Consider the following 27,070-nt stretch of genomic DNA (forward strand, 5'->3'; position numbering starts at 1 on the left):
TAATTCTAATAGTTTTCATCCAATCATCACCAAACTTTTTCAGAAATTGTATCAAGACAATATCTAGGCCAAGTTTGAATATGGGTCATGCTGGGTCAAAAACTAGGTCACGGGGTCACTAAGTGCATTTCAAGGATTTAGCATTGTTTCCGCTCTCTAATCGAAGTAGTTTTCATCCGATCTTCACCAAATTTGGTCAGAAGTTTGGTCTAAATGATATCTAGGTCAAGTTCAACTAGAGGTCATGCTGGGTCAAAAACTAGGTCACAAGGTCACTTAGTGCATTTCAAGATAAGGCATGTTGTCCTCTCTCTAATTGAAGTAGTTTTCATCCAATCTTCACCAAATTTGGCAGAAGTTGTATCTAGACAATATTTAGGTCAAGTTTGAATATGGGTCATGCCAGGTCAAAAACTAGGTCACGGGGTCACTAAGTGCATTTCAAGGATTTGGCATGGTGTCCGCTCTTTAATTGAAGTAGTTTTCATCCGATCTTTTTCAAATTTTGTCAGAAGTTGTGTCTAAATGATATCTAGGTCAAGTCAAATATGGGTCATGCCAGGTCAAAAACTAGGTCACTATGTCACTTAGTGCATTTCAAGCATTTAACATGGTGTCTTAAACCTTCAAACGTGCATATCTTGTGACAGTTTGGCACTCTTGTTTAAAAATACTCCTGACAGAATTAACATCAGATTAAAAAAAACTTACTACCCCACAATGCTTTGTTATTTGTATGACATAATTCATGAAGTTCATATAGAATCTGAATATCTCTGTAAGGGGCCTTTTGCCCCTGCAAATGACCTGGACTTCAGAGGAATACCAAAATTTCTCCAAACTCTTATATACAGCTTTAAAACTACTGCTGTATATAAACTGCTGTGTATGTCCTAATTAAAAAGAATTAATGCGGGTACTTTAATAAGCATTGATTGTTTTTCAGAAAACCTTAAACCACGATGGCCTTGAATATGCTGAGCTTGAATTTGTTAATCCTCCAAAAGGTCAGAAGCGGTTGGTCATTCACGGGCTTGACAACATGACTGAATATGCTGAAGTAGACCTGACAAAAAAAGCAGATCCACTACCTGACAGTGATACTGAAGAGAAAAAAAAGGAATAATTTGTTCAGGACAATCTGACTATTGACAAAACTTTGTGGTTATTTTGCATGTTTCTTTTCCAGAATCTGTGCTGCAAGAAACTGCTTTTATTTCTCAGCAACGAGTCACAAAAGGAAAACAAGATAACCATCCTATATTTAAAGATGTGTGACTACTTTTTCATAATTAATTGTCAACTAGGTTTCATGATATAGGACTCTCCTTAAAACCCATCTGTCCATCAGTCAGTCTGTTGGCCTGTCTGAAAAACTTGATCCTGCAATTGATATAATTATCAGTCTGTCTGTGAAACTGGATCCTGCAATTGGTATAATTATCAAGGGAATAGTTAGGATTTTCCCTGACCCTATTTTATCTCACCTGAGCACAATAGACAGCTTTTGTGATCGCCTTTTGTCTGTCTTGCGTATAGTGCGGCTTTAAAATTTTCCTTGTTAACACTCTAGATGCCACATGTATTGTCCAAGGCTTTAAAATTTTCCTTGTTAACACTCTAGATGCCACATGTATTGTCCAAGGCTTTAAAATTTTCCTTGTTAACACTCTAGATGCCACATGTATTGTCCAATCTTGATGTAAAATGGTCAGAAGATTTGTCTCAATGCTATCTTGGACAAATAAAAAAAATTGTCACAGTTGCTTGAAAAACATGGTCACAAGGGGGCGGATCATTTTTTCAAATATGGCTATATTAAAACCTTGTTAATACTCTGAAACCAAAATGTATTGTCTGATCTTCATGACACTTGATAAGATTTCATGCCAATGATATCCTGGACGAGTTCGAAAATGATTCTGGTTGGTTGAAAAACATGGCTGCCAAGGGGGCGGGGCATTTTTCCTTATATGGCTATAGTAAAACCTTGTTAACACTCTTGAGGTCAAATTTATTGTCTGATCATCGTGAAACGTGGTCAGAAGATTTGTCCGCATGATATCTTGGACGAGTACCAAAATGGTTTTGATTGGTTGAAAATTACGGTCAGCAGGTGGCGGGGCATTTTTCCTTATATGGCTATATTTGGCTATAGTAATACCTTGTTAGAACTCTAGAGGCCACATTTATAGTTTTATTTTCATGAAACTTCGTCAGAAGATTTATCCCAATGACCCTATCCCAATGATTCATTTTTATGATAAAACAAAGGTGTCCCCGTGACACTCGTGCTTTAACGATAATACAACTACTTTTTCATAATTAATTGTCAACTAGGTTTCATGGCATAGGACTCTCCTTAAAACCCATCTGTCCATCAGTCAGTCTGTTGGCCTGTATGAAAAACTTGATCCTGCAATTGATATAATTATTAGTCTGTCTATGTAACTGGATCCTGCAATTGGTATAATTATCAAGGGAATAATAAGGATTTTCAGTGACCTTTTTTTTAGCTCACCTGAGCACAATGGACTCATGGATAGCTTTTGTGATTGCCTTTTGTCTGTCTTGCGTAAAGTGCAGCTTAAAAATTTTCATTGTTAACTCTAGAGGCCACGTTTATTGTCCAATCTTCATGAAATTTGGTCAGAAGATTTGTCTCAATGATATCTTGGACAAATTTAAATATTATCACAGATGCATGAAAAAAATGGCCACAAGGGGGTGGATCATTTTTCCAAATATGGCTATAGTAAAACCTTGTTGACACTCTTAAACCAAACTTTATGGTCTGATCTTCATGAAACTTAGAAGATTCATGCCAATGATATCCTGGACGAGTTCGAAAATGATTCTGGTTGGTTGAAAAACATAGTTGCCAACGGGGCGGGGCCTTTTTCCTTATATGGCTTTAGTAAAACCTTGTTACCACTCTAGATGTCACATTTATTGTCAGATCATCATGAAACGTGGTAAGAAGATTTGTCCGCATGATACCTTGGATGAGTACCAAAATTGTTTTGATTGGTTTAAAAACACGATCAGCAGGTGGCGGGGCTTTTTTCCTTATATGGCTATATTTATACCTTGTCAGCACTCTAGAAGCCACATTTATAGTCTTATCTTCATGAAACTTTGTCAGAAGATTTATCCCAATGACCCTATCCCAATGATTCATTTTCATGATAAAACAAAGGAGTCCCCGTGACACTCGTGCTTTAACGATAATACAACTTAAAGCGGGTATATACGATCTTGTCAAATATTTATTAATTAATATAGAATGTGTAAAAAACTTATTATACATATATTTCAATATAAACTAAAATAAAAGTTAAGAAGAACATGTGTCGAAAAATGTTAAAAAAGCCAGATATTCAATTCTGAAATCGAAAAGGGCTGTTCAGCCAAATTTGCCAGCATGAATATCATACATGTAGGATGTGAATTTGAATTTAGTTTTAACGGTTCATTTGAAATTCCTGCAGTGATATCGATTCATATGACACACGAACACTTACTAAAAACACAAATGCATAGGTTATTGTAGGAAAATATGTACGAATTATATTCGTCACCATCAGCTCGGGGCGCTAATTTTTATTTGCTGCATTTTATGAAATTCGTCTTAAATGTATAATTTTTCTTGCATATTTACAGGTTATTAGACGTTTCACTGTACAATACGGAGATATATTTGAACAAGCACACAGTTTGACGTCATATTGCTCGAGCCGTTAGGTGAGTCCAAGATGACTTCAAACTGTGTGTGAGTCCAAATATATCACGTATTGTACAGTTTAAACGTCTAATAAGCTTTTTATTCTATATCCCTTTCTCCAGCTCTTTGTTTCATTTTAATTTTTACTGTAAAATGCTTTAATTTCATCTATGCTATTTTCAAGACAAGCGCCCGTGTGTATCGATTATAGTACATTTGGATACTTTTTCGCGGTAACGGCTTTTATCGTTATAAAACAATTGCTTAGTGCACTTGTACTCAACTGTCCAATATGGAAAAAATACAGACTTTTTGGATCTAATACCGGAATATATTGGACGGTCACGTGGTACATATGAAGAATGCCGATTGGATGAATTTATTGGATATAGAATGATGTGTGTTATTATAGCATATTTGTATCAATATATTACAATTCAACACATATAAAAATCGTATAATCTCGCTTTAAGTGTTTTAAAAATTTCATAAAAGTAGACTTCTTTTGTAAGCGTGAGTTCAAAAAGTGTGTATCGCAAAATATTTGTATGCATTTGAATTATTTGTTATATGTTTGTTCTATAACATTGTTACTAAATTCGGACCTTCTTGAAAAGAAGAAATATTTATTGTTTTAATACATGTACACGAAGGGAAGATGCCACCAATATGCCCTTTTAACATCAGTCTCCTTGGCAGGTTGGTGTGCAGAATTTACAATGTCCAAAAAAACTTCAATGATATTTTTTTTAACTACAAATATAAATGTTACATGCCATAATTATAGATTATTTGTCAGTGAAAATGTATGTTATGTGAAACGTAAATAGCTGTGTTACTAGAAAAGAAACTCTTGTGGTCCTTTATATGCCCTTTCAGGTTATGTATGTCGATGTACATGGATATATAACTGTTGCTCACTGTTAAGGTTTAATTTTTCATACATATGTAGTGCTGCATATTCAAGATAATGTATGGTCCTTAAATGGATAAAGAATCGTGTTGTTCTATGAAATCATGAACTTTATTAACTGGTTAACTAATATTCTAGCATCATTTGCTTGTTATGCCCCCCTTCCAAGAAGAGAGGGTATATTGCTTTGCACATGTCGGTCTGTTGGTTGGTCTGTCGGTCCGTCCACCAGGTGGTTTCCGTATGATAACTCAAGAACGCGTGGGCCTAGAATCATGAAACTTCATAAGTACATTGATCATGACTCGCAGATGACCCCTATTGATTTTGAGGTCAAAGGTCAAGGTCACAGTGACCCGAAATAGTAAAATGGTTTCGGATGATAACTCAAGAACACTTCTGCCTAGGAGCATGAAACTTGATAGGTAGATTGATCATGACTCGCTGATGACCCCTATTGATTTTCAGGTCACTAGGTCAAGGTCACAGTGACCCGAAATAGTAAAATGGTTTCTGGATGATAACTCAAAAACGCTTGGGCCTAGAATCATGAAACTTGATAGGTAGATTGATCATGACTCGCAGATGACCCCTATTGATTTTCAGGCCACTAGGTCAAAGTCACAGTGACCCGAAATAGTAAAATGGTTTCCGGATGATAACTCAAGAACGCATATGCCTAGGATCATGAAACTTCGTAGGTAGATTGATAATGGCTGGCAGATGACCCCTATTGATTTTCAGGTCACTTTATCAAAGGTCAAGGTCATGGTGACCTGAAATAGTAAAATGGTTTCCGGATGATAACTCAAGAACGCTAATGGCTATGATCATGAAACTTCATAGGTACATTGATCATGACTTGCAGATGACCCCTATTGATTTTGAGGTCACTAGGTCAAGGTCATGGTGACCCGAAATAGTAAAATGGTTTCCGGATGTTAACTCAAGAACGCTTATGCCTAGAATCATGAAACTTCATAGGTACATTGATCATGACTCGCAGATGACCCCTATCGATTTTGAGGTCACTAGGTCAAAAGGTCAAGTTCACGGTGACCCGAAATAGTAAAATGGTTTCCGGATTATAACTGAAGAACGCTTATTCCTAGGATCATGAAACTTGATAGAAAAAATGATCATGACTCGCAGATGACCTCTATTGATTTTCAGGTCACTAGGTCAAGGTCACAGTGACCCGAAATAGTAAAATGGTGTCCGGATGATAACTCAAGAACGCTTATGGCTAGGATCATGAAACTTCATAGGTACATTGATCATGACTGGCAGATGACCCCTATTGATTTTCAGGTCACTAGGTCAAAGGTCAAGGTCACAGTGACAAAAAAACATATTTACACAATGGCTGTCACTTCAACGGAGAGCCCATATGGGGGGCATGCATGTTTTACAAACAGCCCTTGTTAATGTTATTTTAATTCCCCCCATTCGAAGCAGACGGGGTATATTGTTTTGCTGGATGTCAGTTGGTCTGTCTGTCAGTACCAGTATGTTTCCGATCAATAACTTGTCAATGAATTGAACGATTGGCATGATACTTCACGTGTGCATTGACCTAGGACAGTCGATGACCCATATTGAAATTGGGGTCAAAGGTCATGATCAGTGACACAATAAGTGAAATTTGTTGGCTTGATACTAAACATGTGCATTTGACTTGGAAAGTATATGACCCCTAATGATGTTGGGGTCACTAGTAAAAGTGTTCAAGCCCTGTTTGGGGGCATATGTCTCCGACAGCGGAACTTTTGCCTAAATTTGTATTGCATTTGCGTCAAAATGTTTTACCTTCATAATGTTAATATATATGTTATGAAAATATATTTTGTATTCTTGTACATACCTGATAAATAAACTTATATTCCTTGTTAACTTTATAGTTAACTCCTTTGCAATATGTAGTAATGCCAATGTGAATTGGTGTGCAGGATGTTTGAAGTGACGACATTTCAGAAGGTGAAGGTTACAACATTCAGCTAATAGGCCCCCCAATACCCTGGAAAATATTATTGACAAATATTTATCTGATTATTTCTCGTTTTATATACATTTAAGTATTTCGCTCTTTTAAAAATATGGAAAGTATTTGTAATCTACTCTGATATGTTTTCATTTTTACGTATTCAAAAGTAATGGCTGTGTTGTCTAACGTCAAATGATGCTGTAGATCATAAAATTTCATGAAAATTGGTCAGAAGATTTGTCCAAATTATATCTTGGACGAGTTCACAGCTGGTTTTGGTTGGTTGAATAACATGGCCACCAGGCATTTTTAGCTCACTTGAGCAGATGTGCTCATTGTGAGCATTTGTGATCGCTGTTTGTCCGTCGTGCGTCGTGGGCCGCGTCAATATATGCCTTGTAAAGACAATTGGGAGGCCACATTTATGGTCTAATGTTCATGAAATTTGCTCAGATTCATCCAGTCTTCGAAATTAGCACACGCCCAATCGCCCGTGGCGAGTAAAATTACTGCCGGGCACTTAAAAAAAAATTCACGCTTGTGGCCCGCCGGGCATGTAAATTATTGAAGCCAATTGACAGTTTATAAAAAAAATCGTAAGTTGTTCTTGATATTTGCAAATCTATTTTTCAATTTTGCGAACAAACACCTTGCCGGAAGTTGTAAAACAATGAAATTCGATTGGTTTAACAACACACACCTGCTTGCACACGTCATCGTTATTGTTTTTGACCGATGCAGTTCGGTCACAATCGGTTCTTATCGACGGTTTCTCTAGACATAAATCGAGAAAATGCTTTTTGAATCGATCATTTCAATCAAGTAATACGCTTCCGTTTTTGTCAATGTAAACAAATGTCATTGTCGACATAGAGGCTATGCAGTATCTTAGGTATGTTGATGGGGCTTAGCCCAATAAAGCACTTCCAAAATAGAACATTGCCAATGATTAAGAGAAAAAGGAAGCCAAGAAATGGTACGAGGACACCAGAGAACGCTCTTTTCAAGAGCACTGGTGTAACGATCGACCGTCTTAATGCTATTGACTGATTAGATGTAATTGTATTTACTACTATTGAAACAAATGTTCTGCTTTACTATGTGTAGCATGTAAGTGTTAAAATGTTGTGATTTGTTATATTTTTGGTTAAAAAAGTTTGGGCATGTAAAAAAATTGTTGGGCATGTAAAAATTCTTAAGTAACTGGCCCGACTGGCATGTAACTTTTCAAAGCTTATTTCGAAGACTGTTCATCTCAACAATATCTTCGGCGTGTTCGAAAATGAGTACGGTTGCTTGAAATACATAGCCGCCAGGGGGCCAGGGCATATTTCCTAATATGGATATATATGGCTATAGTAAAACCTTGTTAACAAACTAGAGGCCTTATTTAGTGTTCAATCTTCTTGAAACTTAGTCCGAAGATTCGTCCAAATGAAATCTTGGAGGAGTTTGATTCTGGTGGGTTGAAAAACATGGCCCCCAGGGGCAGGGCATTTTTCCTTATATGGATATAGTAAAACCTTGTTAACACTATAGAGAGCACATTTATTGTCCGATCATCATGAAACTTGGTCAGAAGATTCGTCCCAACGATATCTTGCATGAATTCGAAAATGGTTCCGAATTATATCTTGGACGAGTTTGAAAATGGTATGGGTTGGTTGAAAAACATAGCCCCCAGGGGGCGGGGCATTTTTCCTTATATGGCTATAGTAAAACCTTGCTAAAGCTCTAGAGGCAACATTTCTTGTCCAATAATCATGAAACTTGTTCAGAAGATTTACCCCAATGATATCTTGAATGAGGTCGAAAATGGTTCCGAATTATCTCTTTGATGAGTTTGAAAAGTATATGGGTTGGTTGAAAAACATTGCCACCAGAGGGCGGGCCATTTTTCATTATATGGCTATAGTGAAACCTTGTTTGCATTATAGAGGCCACATTTATTATCCAATCATTATGAAACTTGGTCGGAAGATTTGTCTTGATGATATCTTAGATGAGTTGACAATTGTTCCGGTTTGTTGAAAAATATGGGTACAAGGGGGTGATGCATTTTTCCATATATGGCTACATGGCGATACTAAAACCTTGTTAACACTCAAGAGGCCACATTTATTGTCTGATCTTCATGAAATTTTGTCACAAGAATTGTCCCAATGATATCTTGGACGATTTTAAAAATTGTTCCAGGTTGTTGAAAAACATGGCTACCAGGGTACGGGGCATTTTTCCTTATATGGCTATTATACATACTTATTAACACTCTTTATGTCACATTTATTGTCCAATCTTCACGAAACTTGGTCAGAAAATTTGTTTTGATGATATTTTTGATGTGTACTAAACGTATCCAGTCTGTTGAAAAACGTGGCCACCAGGGTGTCCACTATTCATAAAAGTTGGTTAGAACATTTGTTCTAATGACATCTTGAGCTGCACAGAAAAGGTCAGTTCCTTTGAATATCAGGTGAGCGACTTTGGGCCTTTTAGGCCCTCTTGGTCCTTAAAGGGCTTGAGTAAAACCACTCTTGAAGCCAAATTAATCGTCCGATTTTCATGAAACTTGGTCACAAGATTTGTCCTAATGATCTCTCGGAAGATTTGTAAAAGAGGTAACATGTTTTCTGCTATCATCATGAAATTTGTTAAGATTTGTCCCAATTATATCTTGGACAAATTCGAAAATGGTTCCAGTTGGTTGAAAAACATGGCAACCAGGGGGCGGGGCATTTTGCCTTATATGGCTATAGTAAAACCTTGTTAACACTCTTGACCCCACATTAATTGTCCGATCTTCATGAAACTTTGTCACAAGATTTGTCCCAATTATATCTTGGAAGAGTTCGAAAATGGTTGCAGTTGATTGACAAAACATGGCCGCCATCAGGCGCGATGACTCTTAAGAGTCACATTTATTGTCCAATCTTCATAACACTTGTTCAGAACATTTGTTTTAATGCTATATTGTTTGCTCATGGTGATCTTTTGTGATCACATTTTTTCCAGTGTCTGTCTTCTGTTGTGCGACATGAATAGTTGCCTTGTTAGCATTGTAGAGGCCTGATTCATTGTCGGATCTTCATGAAACTTTGTCTGAAGATTTGTCTCTATGGTATCTTGGATGTGTTCAGAAGTGGTTTCGGTTGATTGAAAAACATTGCCACCAGGGGGCATTTTTCATATATCTATAGTGAAAACTTGTTAACACTCTGAAAGTCACATTTATTGTCCAATCTTCATGAAACTTGGTCAGAACATTTGTTTTAACGATATCTTGGATGAGTTCAAAAATGGATAGGGTCTATTGAAACACATCTCAGGTTGTATCTCAGGTGAGACTTGGGCCTTTCGGACCCTCTAGCTGTTCCTGATATGGCTTAAGTAAAAACTAGTTTACATTCTTAAAGTCACATTAATTGTCCAATCTTTATGAAACTTGGTCAGAACATTTGTTCTGATGATATCTTGGACTAGTTCGAAATAATTCCGATTGCTTGAAAAACATGGCCGCAATTGGCCGGGGCTTTTTTCGTTATATAACTTTGTGGTTATTTCGCTACCTAACCACACAGGAGGAAGATAACTCAAGACTGTCTAGTTTTACGTTTCGATATAATTAGAATATTTGATTCACAGATAACTCAAGAGCATCAAACGTCAAGGTTCCAATCTGTAAAATATACAAATACACATATTAAGACATATGATTAATAATAATTTCTATAATATTATTATTAATATAAATATCCTTGAATTAATAATAACATTTATAATATGTCTTGTTCTAGTGGCTTTACAATTGCACCTGAACCTTAAACATTATTTTGCAATACAAATAATAACAAACATACACAGCAACAAACATATATCACATGACAAGAACATTGCATAGTACACAACACACAGTTTTATTACCAATTTGTGGAACTGAATGGATTTCACTCCCTTGCTCCTTCCTCCCACGCTTTCTGTGACTGCTGCAAGTTAATCATGCACAAACATTATTAAGTGCATTTATTAGTTATGAGTTAAAACAATTCAAGATATTAAAATATCAAAAGAAACAATTGTATCCATTGTGCAACCATTTCAACATCCGCGAAAATATATGACTCAACATTAACAACATGTCAAATCCTTCTTTAAATACAATTGAAACAGTAACAATGGATTGAATGCAGTTCAATACAATCAAATACAACATACTAACCAGTAGAAGTCCTGATTAACCATGTATTACTCAAAATATTACACGAAGAAAACCTCTGTCTTTGTTCAACAGTTTCCCTCCAATGACTGACAAAACCATTCCCAATAGTAAGAGAACTGGTCACAAAAAATAGGTTACACATAAGTAAAATAGGGTTAAAAACCACTCGGGTACAGTTATATGGCTGTATATTACTATAGAAATACCTTGTTAACACTCTAGAGGCAACATTGATTTCCAATCTCAATGAAACTTGATCAAATGTTTTGTCCCATAGATATCTTGGACGAGTCAAAAAAATGTTGGTTGAAAAAATGGTTGCCAGGGGTCGGGTCATTTTGCCTTATTTGGCTATAGTAAAACCGTGTTAACAGCCTAGAGGCCACATTTATGATCAAATCTTCATGAAACTTGGTCAGAAGATAGTTACGTCCCAATGACATCGTGCATGAGTTCGAAATTGGTTCTGGTTTGCTGAAGAGCATGGTCACTAGGAGGCGGGGCATTTTTCCTTTCATGGGTATATATGGCTTTTGTAAAACATTGTTTACACTCTAAAGACCACATCTATTGTCCGATTTTCATGAAACTTGGTCAAAAGGTTTGTCCAAATGTTAAATTTGACGAGTTCCAAAATAGATTTGGTTGGTTAACAAAACATGGCCGCCAGGGGGCGTGGCATATTTCCTTATAGTTCAGTTGACGAGTGACGTCACGCGCACCTGCAAATATTAGACTCCGCCCACTGGTTGGCAAAAAGAGGTGAAATTCATATAAGCGCATATAGAGAAGGTTGAAATAATCGTCGTTTTTATTGATAATTATGCACTATACCAATATATTTTACTAACTATGTCTGAATAAAACATAAGCGTGCAAGGAAATGCATTTTTGGAACGATTATATTGTTGTTATTATTAGTTTTTTTACTATAAACGAACTCGGGAGTGGAACACAATATACGAGCTCGGTATATGCGGTTACCATAAAAATCTCTTTTTGGCACATCTTCGAGACCATTTTTAAGATTTAACATTCTCAGATATTTAAATTCTTTTAGAATAAATCAAATTTAATGAACACAAATAAGAATGCAATCATAGATCGACTTTATGTATGCAACATATAGTTACTTATTCGAACATTTATACCTGTAAAATCCTTACCTTGTTACACATTAAATGAACTTTCTTCATAAATGTAATTGTTTTTATTTAATTATTCACACCAATTTTGACACTCTTTGTTTTAGCCTTTTTAACCCGGTGTTTTATTGCACCTTTGTTTATCACAAACCGATTATCTCGTTATGATAGGATTCTGTCCAAACAAGAACAAAGAACACATGGTGTCACAAATCCAGGGACCTATTTGGGTCCCTGCATAAAGCACATGTGGAATACAAGTGTCTGGTCATTAAACATCATTTATGATACCTCCATGTCATCTCTTGGCATATTGAGCGATCATCTAAGCAAAATTGTAAAGCCAAAATACGAAACAGTTGCTTTAATAAAATAATTATGTTAACATATTTAAAAAATTAAAGATATTTGTCCGAAATGGATTAGCAGTAACTAGTGTATATATTAGCCAGTTTAATCATAATAATACAGTAATTAATAACAATAAATTAAAAATACTGTGCAATTTTACTGCTACCTAATTAACGTATTTAACGAGTACCGGCAAATGTAAAATCGGCTATTACGTGTTATGCTTGTACGTTACTGTAGTGTACGAAACGACATCATGAAAACAAGCAAACAACAAAAGGGAAAAAAATACTTGCGTAAAATAAATTAATATATAGATTTATTTATCATAAAATGCTAGATTGTTATCACTCCTTATCGCCAGTAAAGAGAGTGCACGCAAAGACAGTTCAATTTGCATAATATGCAGTTTTTATTTTTCATATGTATGCTAAACTTTATGATAATGTTATTCGATGGAAACGAAACGATAGTTCATTCAATGGAAAATTAAATAACTACAATATTTACAAATTGTAATGTATTCCGCTTTTAGGGCATCGTTTTATAATTGATTAAATGCACCTCTTACACTATCGTTCGCTTATGAACAATAACACTATCTACACCACTTATAATTATAATCAAAATAATGTATGTGTTATTATCTTTGAAATATAAATTATCAAAATCTTACTATCACAAAGAATACGAAAGAATAGTTTATGTTTTGTTTTGTAGGATTGCCAGTTTTTAGTCTTCCGACCACGTTTAATCTGCCGGTAATAACTAATTCGTATGTTTATAAAGAGGAAATTATATTTATGAATATACATTTATTGGTACTAAATGTTGTATTTTTGCAATATTATTGAAGAGTTTTAATGTTTATTTCGGATTTTTGTATCGTTTTATTGACTAAACAAAAGACATGTATACATGTTTTACGTTACTGTAACCAGTGTTTTTTGCCAATTAGTCAGTGCGCATACGCGGAAAATCCCGAATGTAAACAATAACATTCAACTGGTCTATATGGCTTTAGGAAAAACTTGTTGACACTATAGAATTCGCATTTATTGTCCAACCTTCATAAAACTTGGTCAGAACATTTGTTCTAATGATATCTATGACGAGTTCGAAAATAGTAATGGTTGTTCTAAAAAAACATGGCCGCAATGGGGCGGGCCATTTTTCCTAATATGGCTATATACAAAGACCTATAGATAACACAGATTGGAAACTTCGCGCCTTATCGGGCTATCTCTCAGCGGGATCACGTGGTCGAGAAACCGATAAGTACACAGAGGATCAGCAGACGATTTATTCCATGAATCAATCGGAGTAGTCCGGAGATAGCCGGTGTATCACGATTGCGATAAGATAGCGACGCGTCAGTAGCAACGGCTACGATTATCGAGCAAAGTTATGCGAAAATGTTACGGCGCTATGAAAGGCGGCTGTAACTTGGTCAATAATGATCCGATTTTTATAAAATAAAGTTTCATAGAAACATGGGTAATTATGTTTTTTTTTAATAAAATCTCCATTTTATTTACCTACATTAAGAATTTATAATGCCGCGATCGTTGAAGAAATAGCGCTAAGAACTTCCAAATCGCGGCGAGAATGCTGTTGAATAGTTTATTTGAAAGGCTTTTGCTGATAAAATATTCTTGTATAATTTGGTATTTCAAACAGTTAAAACCTTATAAAATATTATTATTTCAAAACGGATAGATATATGTGGACACATAGATCTAGGTCTCTGATTAAAACAACATTACAGTATAATAAATGCTATGATCGTTCGATCCAAAAACGGTTTCAGTTAGACTTATTTCAATATTGATTGTGTAGATTTTTTCAATTGTTTAATTCTCTTTTTATTTAGATCTTATTCATGAGTTATAGGTTATTAAAGTTTTGTTTGTAATCCAGTTTTTGTTTCTTTTGGTAATTAAATTAAGCTTTCAGTATCGTGGGCTAGGATTTCGCGAAAAGAAAAAAAACAAAACATTTCACGCGCGTGTTAATCGTCGGATCAATTAGCGAACTGAAGAAGATGCTTTGTGTGTTTTTTCTTTATTCTTGAGAATTAATTAAAAGAAGGGATCCTAACTTCAGTTATCAGTTTGCGTTGTTGATTGATTTTAATTGTGTGATCAGTGGCCGCGGCCGGCGAATTATAGTCATCACACAGCTTTTGTTTGTGTTTTAATAGTAATCTCACAGCTATCTGTCAAAATATGTTTGTATATTAACTTGCATGTGTAACATTGACAGGAAAACTGGTAATACTAATAAAAGATATTAAATGAGAATTTAAACCCATACATTGTACTTTCATCTTGTTTTTTATTCATACCAAGATAAACATATTACCCAGAATAAAAATCTTATTTCTTCGATTTGAGATGAATAATGACGAAGTTTTTCACAATGAACCAAAGCACCTTTGACGACATGTGTGTATAATAGGGTAAAAGAGCTTAAACTTGTACCATCTTTGTACAAGGCCAAAATCCTTTAAAATGAAAATTTTCCTTCAGTTTTGTTTATTCATACCTAGATTGACATATCACCAAGCATAAAAATCTGACTTAATCTATTTGGGATGAAAAATGAAAAAGTTTATCAAAAAGAACAAAAACACGTTTGACAGCAATCTTGTACAACAGAAGAAAAGAGCTTAAAATTGTACCAACATTGTATAAGGCCAAATACTTTAAATTGATTATTTTCTTCTGGTTTGTTTAAATCTATACTTAGATTAACATCTTGCCTAGCATAAAAATCTTACTTCAACGATATGGGATGAGAACTAGAAAAGTTTGTCAAAAAGAAACAAACCACTTTGGCGACAGGTGTGAAAAATGATTGAATGGAATAACAGTTTAAAATAGTACAAATTGTACAAAGGCAAAATCCTTTAAAATACCTCATTTTCGTCTACTTTTTATAAATCATACATAGATTAACATCTCGCCTAGCCTAGAAATCTTACGTTATCAATATGTGATGCTTAATGAAGATGTTTAACAAAAAATGCTTCGGGTCGTTCAATTTTTCAAAAATTATCGAAAATGAACGAATCCAGTGTTCTCTTTCAAATTCCGATAAATTAATAATTAATTAGAATAACAACTACTAAAACCTTAAGAATTATCAACACAGAAAATAAATACTTATTTTTATTCACACAAAAATATTCAATACGTCTTTTTTCGGCGACCGACTTTGCTCACTACGCGAAGTTCGTAACGTTGCGCTTTCAGACATTCATTGCTCTGCAAACTGACAACCGAGCGCTAAAAACACTAATTAACACTTTAAGATTGTTAATAACAATATCAATATAATATAAACTACCAGATCATGCTCAGAATACGCTACGACAACAAATATTAACGACTGATTACGAAGAATAATTGATTGCTTTATAACAAAATGGCCGACAGTAGCTGGAACAGGGAAGAATCTACAGGTACACCGGCATCTCCAAAATCAATGTCACGTGACCCGCGTCCGCCGTTAGATATTATCGCATATCGCTATCGCGAAGAGGAGAGTTTCCAATCTGTGTTATCTATAGGTCTTTGCTATATATTACTATAGTAAAACCTTGATAACGCTCTAGAGGCCACATTTATTGTCCAATTTAAAACTTGGCAGAAGATGGTTCCGGTTGGTTGAATAGATAGCAGGCTCTTTCGGCCCCAAGCTTTTTCGTCCCAGTCCGAAATTTCAGGCCTAATCGGCCCCAAGCTTATTCGGCCCCGAATCAACCAGGCTTATTCAGCCCTATTACACCTTTCTGTAAAACTTGATTGATTACAGCGGGTGTTAGATAAGCTAGCGGTCCGCTTGGTGACAATATATTTTGATTATAATTGAAAAATGGTGTTTAAAATGATATATTGTGTTTTTGTATTGCTTTTGATTATCAAAGACCTATAAAAATAGAAAATATTTTATAGGTTTTTGTGAATATGGATGATTAAATCAAAGACCTATAGATAACATCTATAGGTCTTTGATTAAATGAAATTGATTAAAAACCACATAGACCTATACAATACATTTTATGTATTTTATAGGTCTTTGAAAACCATTATCGTTTTACAAACTGTTACGAATGTATTCAATTGTTAAATTATGCCGGCTTTTAATTGAATCGATTGTCGGTTTGTTTGTTTAATATTGCGCTTGATTAAAGGTGTAAATGATGAGTATTTGTTTGATATGTTCAATTGTTGTTTTGTTTTTGTAGTTCTAAACGGAATTATTTTTCTCGTTTTTAATTAACATATGTTTCGTTTATACAATTTTGAATCAACATATGTTTCGTCTATACAAAAAACTATATATCAATTGTACATGGATATCAACAAAATCTATTATAGCCGACCTAGTATGCATACATTTATACTTTTGGTAACAAATACTAACAATAAAATAGCATGCAAACATGGATTCATCTAATGGCCTTATTACAATTTGTTAATCTGGGGACACATGTATTTTACAACCTGATAAAGGTGATAAAACCGGGCATAGGTACGGGTGCTAGTTAATGGCTTCACTCGATAATGGAAGACGGGGTCGTAGTAATTAAGTGTATGCTGTCAATAAGAATCATTTTTTTACTCTGATTGCTTTTGCAATTAAACTGATAATTGTTCTGAAAAATTATGAGATTCATTGTGTCAATTCAGAAATGAATTATGACAAGGAGTTTATTATTATCATAGTTTTATGTTATATTTAGAATTTTCTTTTTTTTAAATGATGATGCAAGACATGTTAGTGTCTATGCAAACTGACAAGCTAATATTTTCTACATATAAATAACTATTTTCCTATGTAAGCGTGAACATATATTAATATGGTAAAATCGTTGACATGGTCATAATTTGCAAATTGTCGTATTTATTTTATTGTCATTTCAAATTTTACGGACACAATTCTTCTGTAAGATTATATTATATTTATATCACACATGTATTTAACAACCTGATAAAGATCATAAAACCTGGCATAGGTGCGGGTGTGCTAGACAATGGCTTCATTCGATAAGGAATGACGGGGTTGGAGTAATTAAAGAAAACAACATCTGTTTAATGCCTTAACGATGTGTACCACAACAGGAAAAAGTGTATGATGTCAATAAAAATAAAAATTGTAACGAAATTAGCAAACACGTTGTAGGCACTTCCGCGACAGACAAACTACGCGACAGACAGACATTATAATGATGATTATTAATATACTGACGATTATTATGATGATGATGGTGATTATGATGAATGATGATGATGATTATTATGTTGATGATTATGATGATGATTATGGTGATGATGTAATTGAACTTATTAATAAAATGAACAATTCATGTGCAGTAAATGCGATACTTTATTGTATTGTTAATTAAGACTTGTGAATTCCTTATTGTATTCACTTTAAAGTTATCAAAATATATGTTATAGAAATAAATTTATAGCTTGTTTTATTTTCAAAGCCGTCTCAGACGCTTTTATTTAGTCTATAATAACGCCTCATTTCGACGACGACATACCTGAAGCAAAAGACGAGAAGATCTTGTTTCAATGGAATTATCTTCAATAAAGATATTATAATACTGTAATAAACAATATTCCATAGTTTTAAAGAGTATTGATCAACATATTTTCGACGATTTATTCAAATTAAAAATGGGGCCGAAAAAGCCTGGTACTTGGGCCGAATGAGCCTGAAATTGGGGCCGAATGAGCCTGAAAAAAAAACGGGGCCGAAAGAGCCGACAACCTGTTGAAAAACATGGCCACCAAGGGGTGGGGCATTTTTCTTCTATGGCTATAGTTAAAAACTTGTTAACACCCTTAGTCACATTTATTTCCAATCTTCATGACACTTGCAATGTCAAAACATTTGTTTTAATGATATCTTATATTGTTTCGAAAATAGTTCTGATCTGTTGAAAAACATGGCCACCAGGGGTCAGGAAATTTATCCTAATGTGGCTATAGTAAAACCAAATAAGCATTTTAAAAGTTATATTTATATTTCACTCTCTATGAAACTTGGTCAAAACATTTGTTCTAATGATATCTTATGGCTGCACAGAGCACGTCAGTTCCTTTTTAGCTCAGGGGAGCGACTTTGCGCCTATCAAGCTCTCTTGTTTGAGTTTCAATAATATAGAGGCCATAAAACATACTGACAAAAATATGAACATAATTAATTTGAAAAAAATAGCCGAGAAGGACTGAATAACTTAAGAATTTCCGGGAATGCTTTAGTATATTTTTTCGTACCCGGGGTACAATGAAGTTCTATCCGAGCCGACAATGGCACATGGAGCTTAACTACGAGCCCATAAAATGTTTAAAACGAATCCCGCCAGTAGGCCCGATAGAATAAATGAAATTTTCGGATTTGTTAAAATACCTAAACTAAGAAAAATAGAACATGTTCTGTTTTATCGTCAAAAAAGTGTTAAATTATAATATGAAAAACTGGTTGACTGTGTTGTTCAGTTTTGCGTAAAGGATTTACGCCGTGTGGTAATTGCCATCATTTCTGTAGATGTATATTCCTTTTAATAAACACAGTTTTGGTACAGCCACATGTCGTACATGAGTACTTGTCGAGTCGTACATCAAATTATAATTAATATCAGGACTAATGAACAGAGTGACTAACAGCATTTTTATCTAGTCTTTGTTATATCCGGTTCATACTCGTAAGCTATTGTGGTCTATGTTTTGTTTAAGTTATGACTTGTTTTTAAAGTGTTTTAATGCCTTTAAAACGGCTGAACAAATGGACTTAAATACAAAACATGAACAGCTTAATTGAAATAAAAGAAGCAGAACATACTAATACAAAAAATGAAAAGAAAAAAGAACAAGTGCCTCCACCATGATTTTAACTATGATTTGTATTACAGGCCTGGCCCTGAAGTTCCTGCTCATTGGGTCTATTGTAAATCGTCATTAACTTTCAATCAAAGCGCTTTCACAATATAAAACAACAACAATGGCAGTTTAACATATTAGATTATTTCACTTCAAACTCCTCGCTCATCTTCTCGTTGTTTTTAATGGTTAACAATAAATTTACATGAATACTCGTTGTAGATCTGAAAGGATTTGCTGTTTGTAAATTGTGTCTAATTTATGCAAATCTGTGTTATTGTGTACATAATTGAAATTTTAATATATGGTGTATAGTTAACAAATGAAGAATAAAAAACATATTGCAACTGCCTATCATTATGCGATGGGTTATTGACGTCAAAGATATGATAGAGGTATTCTTGGGACAACTAGTCACTATTCGCGAAGGTTGATTTTGCTTAACGCTTTACAATTCAATCAACTTCAATTTGTTTACTGTGAAACACAATTTTTCAGCATGTTTCCTTGTTCTAAGTGTTATTTTGCTCCTTGCTATACAGTGGTCCTTAATTGTTTGAATCTTTGATATAACGTTGGGAAATTTTAATTTAATAATCTATGAACATGTCACAATAATGAAAAATGCGCTCGCTTGTGTTATGATGTGAGATCTTGCACTGTGTGTATATATTCAAAAGTTTATTAGGTCTCTTCACGCCTGAGGCTGCATTATTTGTGGCCCTCGAGTGTGTTCCAGCACTCTTACCTAATTAACTTACTAGATTTACGAAAGTTGGCACACAATTTTAATTAAGCTATAATTTCCAGCTATTTGTTTGCTATATTGCTTGGTATTTTCTATTTTGGTGTTGTCTTTTCGGGGAGGGGTGGGGAGCAGGAGTACCCGAATAAACCCCACTTGTCCGTTATAGCGCATGTACCAGCAACTGCGCTAACCGAAAGCGTGATGTTGCACTCTGTATCATTAATGATTGCATTAATCAATCTCTGGTACAGGGTGCGAAATTTTTGGACGTTTTTCAATATAGGCATCGAAATTTAAATTGAAAAATGCCAGAGAAAATATTTTAGTTATTAGAAAGTTTGACTTTTAAAGTAGTCTAACATGGTTAATAGTCAAAATAGAGAACATTAAATCAAATGGTGTACCTGTTGCCAGTGGATACAATTTGTTATTAGCTCAATTGAGCACAAGGTGCTCATGGTGAGCTTTTGTGATCGCCTTTCGTCCGTCGTGCATTGTGCGTCACCAACATTTGCCTTGTTTACACTTGAGAGGCCACATTTATTGTCCAATCTTCAAGAAATTTGGTCAGGCGATTGGTCTCAATAATATCTTCGTTGAGTTTGAAAATGGTTACGTTTGCTTGAAAAAGATGGCTGCCAAGGGGCGGGGTATTTTCTTCTTATATGGCTATACATGGCTATAGTAAAACCTTGTTAACACTCAAGAGGCCACATTTATTGTCTGATCTTCATAAAACTTGGTCAGAAGATTTATCCCAATAATATCATGGACGAGTTCGAAAATGATTCCGGTTGGTTGAAAAACATGGCCGCCAGGGGGTGGGGCATTGCTCCTTATTTAGCTATAGTAAAACCTTGTTAACACTCTTAAGGCCACATTTATTGTCCGATAATCATGAAACTAGGTCTGAAGATTTGTCCTAATGATATATTGGACAAGTTCGAAAATGGTTCCGGTTGCTTTAAAACATGGTCACCAGGGGGCGAGGCATTTTTCCTTATATGGCTATTTCTGGCTTTAGTTAAACCTTGTTAACACTCTAGAGGTCACATTTATTTTCCGATCTTAATGACACTTAGTCAGACGATTTGTCCCAATGATATGTTGGATGAGTTTGGAAATGGTTCTGGTTGGTTGAAAAACATGGCCGCCAAGTGGGCGGGGCATTTGTTATTATATAGCTTTAGTTAAACATTGTTAACACTCAAGAGGCCACATTTATTGTCTGATCATCATGAAACTTGGTCTGAAGATTTGTCCAAATGATATCTTGGAAAAGTTTGAAAATAAGTCCGGTTGCTTGAAATACATGGCTACCTGGGGGCGGGGCATGTTTAATTATATTGCTTTTTATGGCTTTTGTAAAACCTTGTTAACATTCTAGAGGCCACATTTATTGTTCGATCTTCGTGAAACTTGGTCAGAAGATTAATCCTAATTATATCTTGGACGCGTTTAAAAATGGTTTAGGTAGGTTGAAAAACATGGTCGCCAAGGGGGCATGGCGTTTTCCTTATATGGCTAATATAGTAAAACCTTGTTTACACTCTAGAGGCCACATTTATTGTCCGATCATCATGAAACTTAGTCAGAAGATATGTCCTAATGATATCTTAGATGTTTTGAAAAAAAGTTTCGGTTGGTTGAAAAACATTGGTACCAGGGGGCTGTTCATGTTGCCTTATATCGCTAATAGCCATTAGTTTTATAGCTATAGTAAAACCTTGTTAACACTCTAGAGGCCACATTTATTTTCTGTTCTTCATGAAACATGGTCACAAGAATTGTCCCAATATTATCTTGGACGAGTTCAAAAATTGTTCCAGTTAGATGAACAACATGGCCACCAGGGGGCGGGGCATTTTTCCTTGTTAACACTCTTTATGTCACATTTATGTCCAATCTTCATGAAACTTGGTCAGAATATTTGTTTAAATAATATTTTGGATGTGTACGAATATGTATCCTGTGAAAAACGTGGCCGCCAGGGTTATGACTATTCATGAAAGAGGTTTAGAACATTTGTTCTAATGAAATCTTGGGCTGCACAGAACAGGTCATTCCCTTCTAAAGGTGAGCGACGTTGGGCCTTTTAGACCATCATGTTTTCAGAATTATTAAGTGTCATAAAACTGAAAGTGGAAATTGAATGTATAAGTATCTTTAATATCATGCTTAGTTATCATCAGCCGCAAATGTGTGGATCACTTTATACACACTTATGTTTCACAGTTATTGGACTTTTGAAATAATTAAGAAACCACCAAGACTGGAATGGCACTTGTATATAGGTGAAATGAATAATTGTGCAGAATGGTTATATTAATAGCATTATATTATACTTAGTTTGAACCTATTTATTTTAAATATATTTCTCTGATAGCCTAAGCCGTATTGAGATACCGTCTGACCGTTTCCTTTTGTAGAACCTATACTTGGTGTCTGAAGAGAAGATCTTAGAACACTCCCTCAATGGGTATCACACCTGGAACTGGCTTAGCTAAACGGACACAATATCCAATATACATCAGCAGCCATTTAGAGCAAAAAGTATTGTGACCACCCTTTGTCCGGTTTCGTGTGGTGTCCGATTTGGGATGTTCTTTAAGCTCTACACGATTTGCATAGACTAATATTTGAAAATGCATTTGAAGACATGTCTCATCAGGTTTGTACTAAACATGCACTTTGGTCGAAATTGAATTGGCGAACTGTTTAATTTAGGCTTTTATAGCAAAAAGCAAACGTTATATCAAAATATCACAATAATGCTCATTATATGTGGTACTGTACAAAGGTCTTATCAATGGTCTCGGTAAGTTTCATACGTAGGTTACTTTTCAAACAATAGCTACGCTATACGATGAATAAATATACTTACAGTACTGACGGTGTAATGAATAGGCAATATGAACATAAGACTTCATCAAAACGTTTACAATAATACATAATTAAACCGAGTTAATATGAAAGACATAAAAAGGTAAATCGTTGCAAACCAAATCAGTCGCTATCGATGGCATCAGCACTATCATCATCATTATGTGTTTCATTTTCATCTAAATTCATCGTTAGCACAACGTACGTTTACATTCTACACAGTAGAAACTGAAATTATTTCCAAAGCTATTTAGAGCACTCACTTCTGCTAAATATGCAATTACTCAAGCTCTATTTCTCTTGTTCAACGTTTTTGTAAATCAGTTTGAAAATTTTTGGCAAATATGGTTCGAAGTGTTATTATATTTTAATGTAATTGCAATGCTAACGCTCGATTGGTCATTGTCGGTTCCGGCACTACTTAAATGTACTCCGGGTACAAACAATATACTAACACGTGCCCGGCCAATTAAGACTGTACCCGAGATTTATTCCCGCCCAAAATCCGATGTCGTAAAACGCTCTACGGAATACGAAACAAATTTCTTTTTGAACAAAACCTGCATCAACATGCTTGTTTGGATAGGATTTCGAAAATACAGAGTTTATTTAACAAAGTTTTGAAATAAATATGAACATAATTAATTCGAAAAAAAAATAGCCAACAACCACCAATATATGCTCGATTGGTCATTGTCGGCTTGGGTACTACTTAAATGTACTCTGGGTACTCTTAAGTATACTTAAATGTACCCCGGGTACGGAAAATAAACAGAAACGTACCCGGGGATTTTTACGCTAAATTGGTCGTTTACGGCTATGGTTGTTTTTCAAATTAATTATCCGATGTCGGATGGCGCCGGGCGATTACCGTGCGTTGATCGTCCAATCTTTTTTCGATCTGAATTCGATTCCTGCCCGAGCCCGACGTCGGGTAAATTTTTTAATTGGCCTAAACAAATTAATCCTGACGCCGCGCGATGCTACAAAATGCCTGGAGATCGGACACATCGACCGGCGACCGGATTATTTGTGACTGGGAAATTAATAAAAAGCCCATTGTTATTCTCATTCCATTACATAATAAGTTCGTTTTTTGCGTTATAATTGCTTAAATTTAAAGCAAAAGCTTTGTTTATGTTCTGTTAGTGTTTATTCATATTTTGTTAAGTTTAAATGTGTTGATACGGGTATCTTGAAGTATACGGGTAATGTATTGTATTGATATATAAAATATATTCATTTTTGTTTCGTTTATCAGTTATTAATGCTCGATTGGTTATTGTTGGGTACTACTTAAATGTACCCCGGGTACGGAAAATATACTGAAACGTACCCAGGAATTATAACGATAAATTGGGCTCGATTGGTCATTGTCGACTCGGGTACTATACTTACATGTACTCCGGGTACTCTTAAGTATACTTAAATGTACCCCAGGTACGGAAAATATACTAACACGTACCCGGCAAATTTAGACGTATATCATGACGAGCTCCGCCCGGCGTCTGTCAGTCATCGTGAAGGGGCCCTCCGACCATCAGACGATCGCCGATTGATCGATGCATATTACCCTGTGAAATACCTTGATTGTTGCCGATACACGAACTCGGTCTTATTAAATGAAGAAACGACTTACCTTTCTAGAAAAGTACATTTTTGGCAATATTTTTACAAATGCTGTGTCAAATTTGAAGAAATAACACGATACACAACTCGCGTGACTCACTCGTCCTCGATCCGACCCGACCCAATTTAAAGAAGTGAAACTCCAGCTGCTGGAGAAGTATTGGATACTTATTCTATACAATTAGACTGAAATCTTCGCGGAGTAAAGGGCATTTTGCCTGCTAAGTTCACGTACCTCGGTACCATAATTCCATAAAATGTATGATTTTTTTACCGTTCTTGCCGTTAAATTATGCATCGCAACTTACGGTCCAGCGCCTTTTGAAACCTGTGTTTATATCGCCCAATATGACAGAAAGGTACCACGTGCCTTCTTATTTCAATGTCACATGGTACCTTTTTGCACCAAGGGGGCGATTTAAATTTCAACAGGCCGACATTTTTGAACTCACGTGCGATTTTAGCCTGTATTTAAAGTAATTACACAAAACAAAAATGTACTTAGGTTTGCGAAATGTCGGGTCCGCGTAGTTTGTAAGGTGGCCGTTTTAAATTGTTTTTAGTTGATTAAATAAAAAAGATAATAAATTAATATACATGTAAAGCACTCGACCTACCTTCCCTAGAAAATTAACTTCCTTCTTCATACATTTGGTTCATTGGTACATACTAGCTCTATATTTAAACTTCCTAGTTTAAAATCCAACTTGCTGTGTACACACGGTTACAATCTAATAGGACGAAAATAAATGCTTCGATGTTAAAGATGTATCTAGATAAATGGATGTTTTTTGTTTTCATTTTGACAAAAGGTTAGTTTTTACAATTTGTCGTTAATGTTTGTGTAAAAGCCTAGTTCAATATTACTCATTTTAAACTTTGATGGACTTCAAGCCGTATATACTGTTGGTATTGCATTGCTTAAAATAGAATAAATGTGTTAACTTTGATGTGTATGTTTTATATTGCAATATATCATTCGGACGACGGTTTTTTGAATAACAGCGAACATTTGTGAACAGTTACTAAAATAAAATCGCATTTATGTGTTAAGGTATTCTAAATATTTCAAATCGTAATCATTCCAAGATGTTTAGTGAAAATATGTCATGTGTTGCTCTTCGGAAAAACAACATGCATGTGAGTCCAAATGACTGTATTTATACAAGACGTGTTATAATATATAATAGCACTTATATTTAAAATGAAAGGCTGTACTCTGTTTTTATTTGTACTATTTATATTTGAATATGCTAGTTATTTGCTGCTAAGTTTAAGTGTGGGACTTCAACATTCTGTCAACGACAGTATAGCCGAGCTACGTGGACTAGATTAGTATTGTTTCAAATCAGAACAGCTTATTTTCTTCAGACATAAAATATACAAGAAAACAAGTATTGCAAGATAAGATTGATTGTATATTAAACTATAACTTCTTTAACAAAAGACACACCTTTTGGATGGATTGGGTCATCTCCAGGAATCGTTGGTGACCAATTTGTGCAGCATTATGGCTCTTTGTGTATTTCTTTCAAATGGATATCCAAGTTTCATTACAATACGGGCTTCAACGAATTCAAAAAAATTGGTCGGATCCGAATCCGAATCCAAATATGGTTTCTCACAGTTTTTCGATCCCGGATACCTCAGATAAGAGAAAACGAGGATTTTCTGGCTAAATAAAAGAAATCAATGTTTAAGAAGTAAGATATGACTAAAAAACATTAAACATTTATTACCAAAAAACATAACAAAGTTCTTGATTAACATTTTAGCAATGTCAAAATAAAACGAAACCTTAACACCTATTCACTTAATAGTTTGCTCGTACACATACACTTTTCACTGTTCATACAGTTTGATGTTCTGTTTTCACAAAAATTAACATATCAACATTGTCCGGGGTCAAGGCAAGCCCTGTGAGCACTTACGAGGTCTCCTGCTGTGGAGAAGATTCTCTCACTTCGCTATATTCCAGTAACCCATAATTCATTTCGGCATAACCAACTGATGACTTCCGGTTGAACGTAAACATTGATTCTTCTTGCGCAATAACGAAAATAATCAACTCCGGTGAATACAGTATGTATCAAAATGTTTTTTTTGTCAGATAATGTAGGATATGTTACGTAAATTATATTGAATTTTGTGTATATGCACTCAAGTAATTGTCTTTCGATGGGTTTTCAGCCGTTTTAGATTTTTTAATGGTACTGTAGAGGGTGGGAGTGAAATAAAACATTTTCATTATTCGTTTAAAATTTCAGGACAACAATTGATGCACAAATGTTTTGTTTCAGATTCCATTTTTGCATCCTTCAAATATGCCTAATTGTCATGGACAAATAGCATGATGGTCCTGTTAAACAAGACTTTTTGTGTGTCTGAATGTTATTAATGTCCAAGGCAAGTGTATACTTAAACTAAATCCAGCAATTAATATGAACACCTTATTATAAGATTCTAGAAGGTATACCTCTTTACTGATAAAATATAATATTAACCAAATATTACATGTTGGAATACTGAATTAAGTGTGCATTGTTCAAAAGAATTTATTTTGAATTGAACCAGGGAC

General features: G+C 34.9%; 2 protein-coding genes across 8 annotated transcripts in view; both read left to right on the forward strand.

Moving 5' to 3' along the window:
* LOC127860277 (nephrin-like) overlaps positions 1-27,070 on the forward strand; it is a 393,077-nt gene that overhangs the window by 88,642 nt on the left and 277,365 nt on the right. For 2 of the 5 annotated variants that reach the window (XR_008039664.1, XR_008039665.1), the window contains exon 10: positions 947-5,956. Coding sequence is in view for 1 of the 5 variants with exons in the window: in XM_052398274.1 (XP_052254234.1) it covers positions 947-1,126 (180 nt within the window). In the remaining 4 variants the exon portion in view is untranslated. Of the gene's footprint in view, positions 1-946; positions 6,531-27,070 lie in introns of those variants that run through there. The other 3 variants (XR_008039666.1, XR_008039667.1, XM_052398274.1) reach the window with 3 other exon arrangements.
* LOC127860273 (hemicentin-2-like) overlaps positions 25,173-27,070 on the forward strand; it is a 483,526-nt gene continuing 481,628 nt past the window's right edge. For all 3 annotated transcript variants that reach the window (XM_052398268.1, XM_052398267.1, XM_052398266.1), the window contains exon 1: positions 25,173-25,304. In XM_052398268.1, the coding sequence (XP_052254228.1) occupies positions 25,250-25,304 (55 nt within the window). In that variant the 5' untranslated portion in view covers positions 25,173-25,249. The remainder of the gene's footprint in view (positions 25,305-27,070) is intronic.

The sequence above is a fragment of the Dreissena polymorpha genome, chromosome 15, assembly GCF_020536995.1.
Source record: "Dreissena polymorpha isolate Duluth1 chromosome 15, UMN_Dpol_1.0, whole genome shotgun sequence".
NCBI lineage: Eukaryota > Metazoa > Mollusca > Bivalvia > Myida > Dreissenidae > Dreissena > Dreissena polymorpha.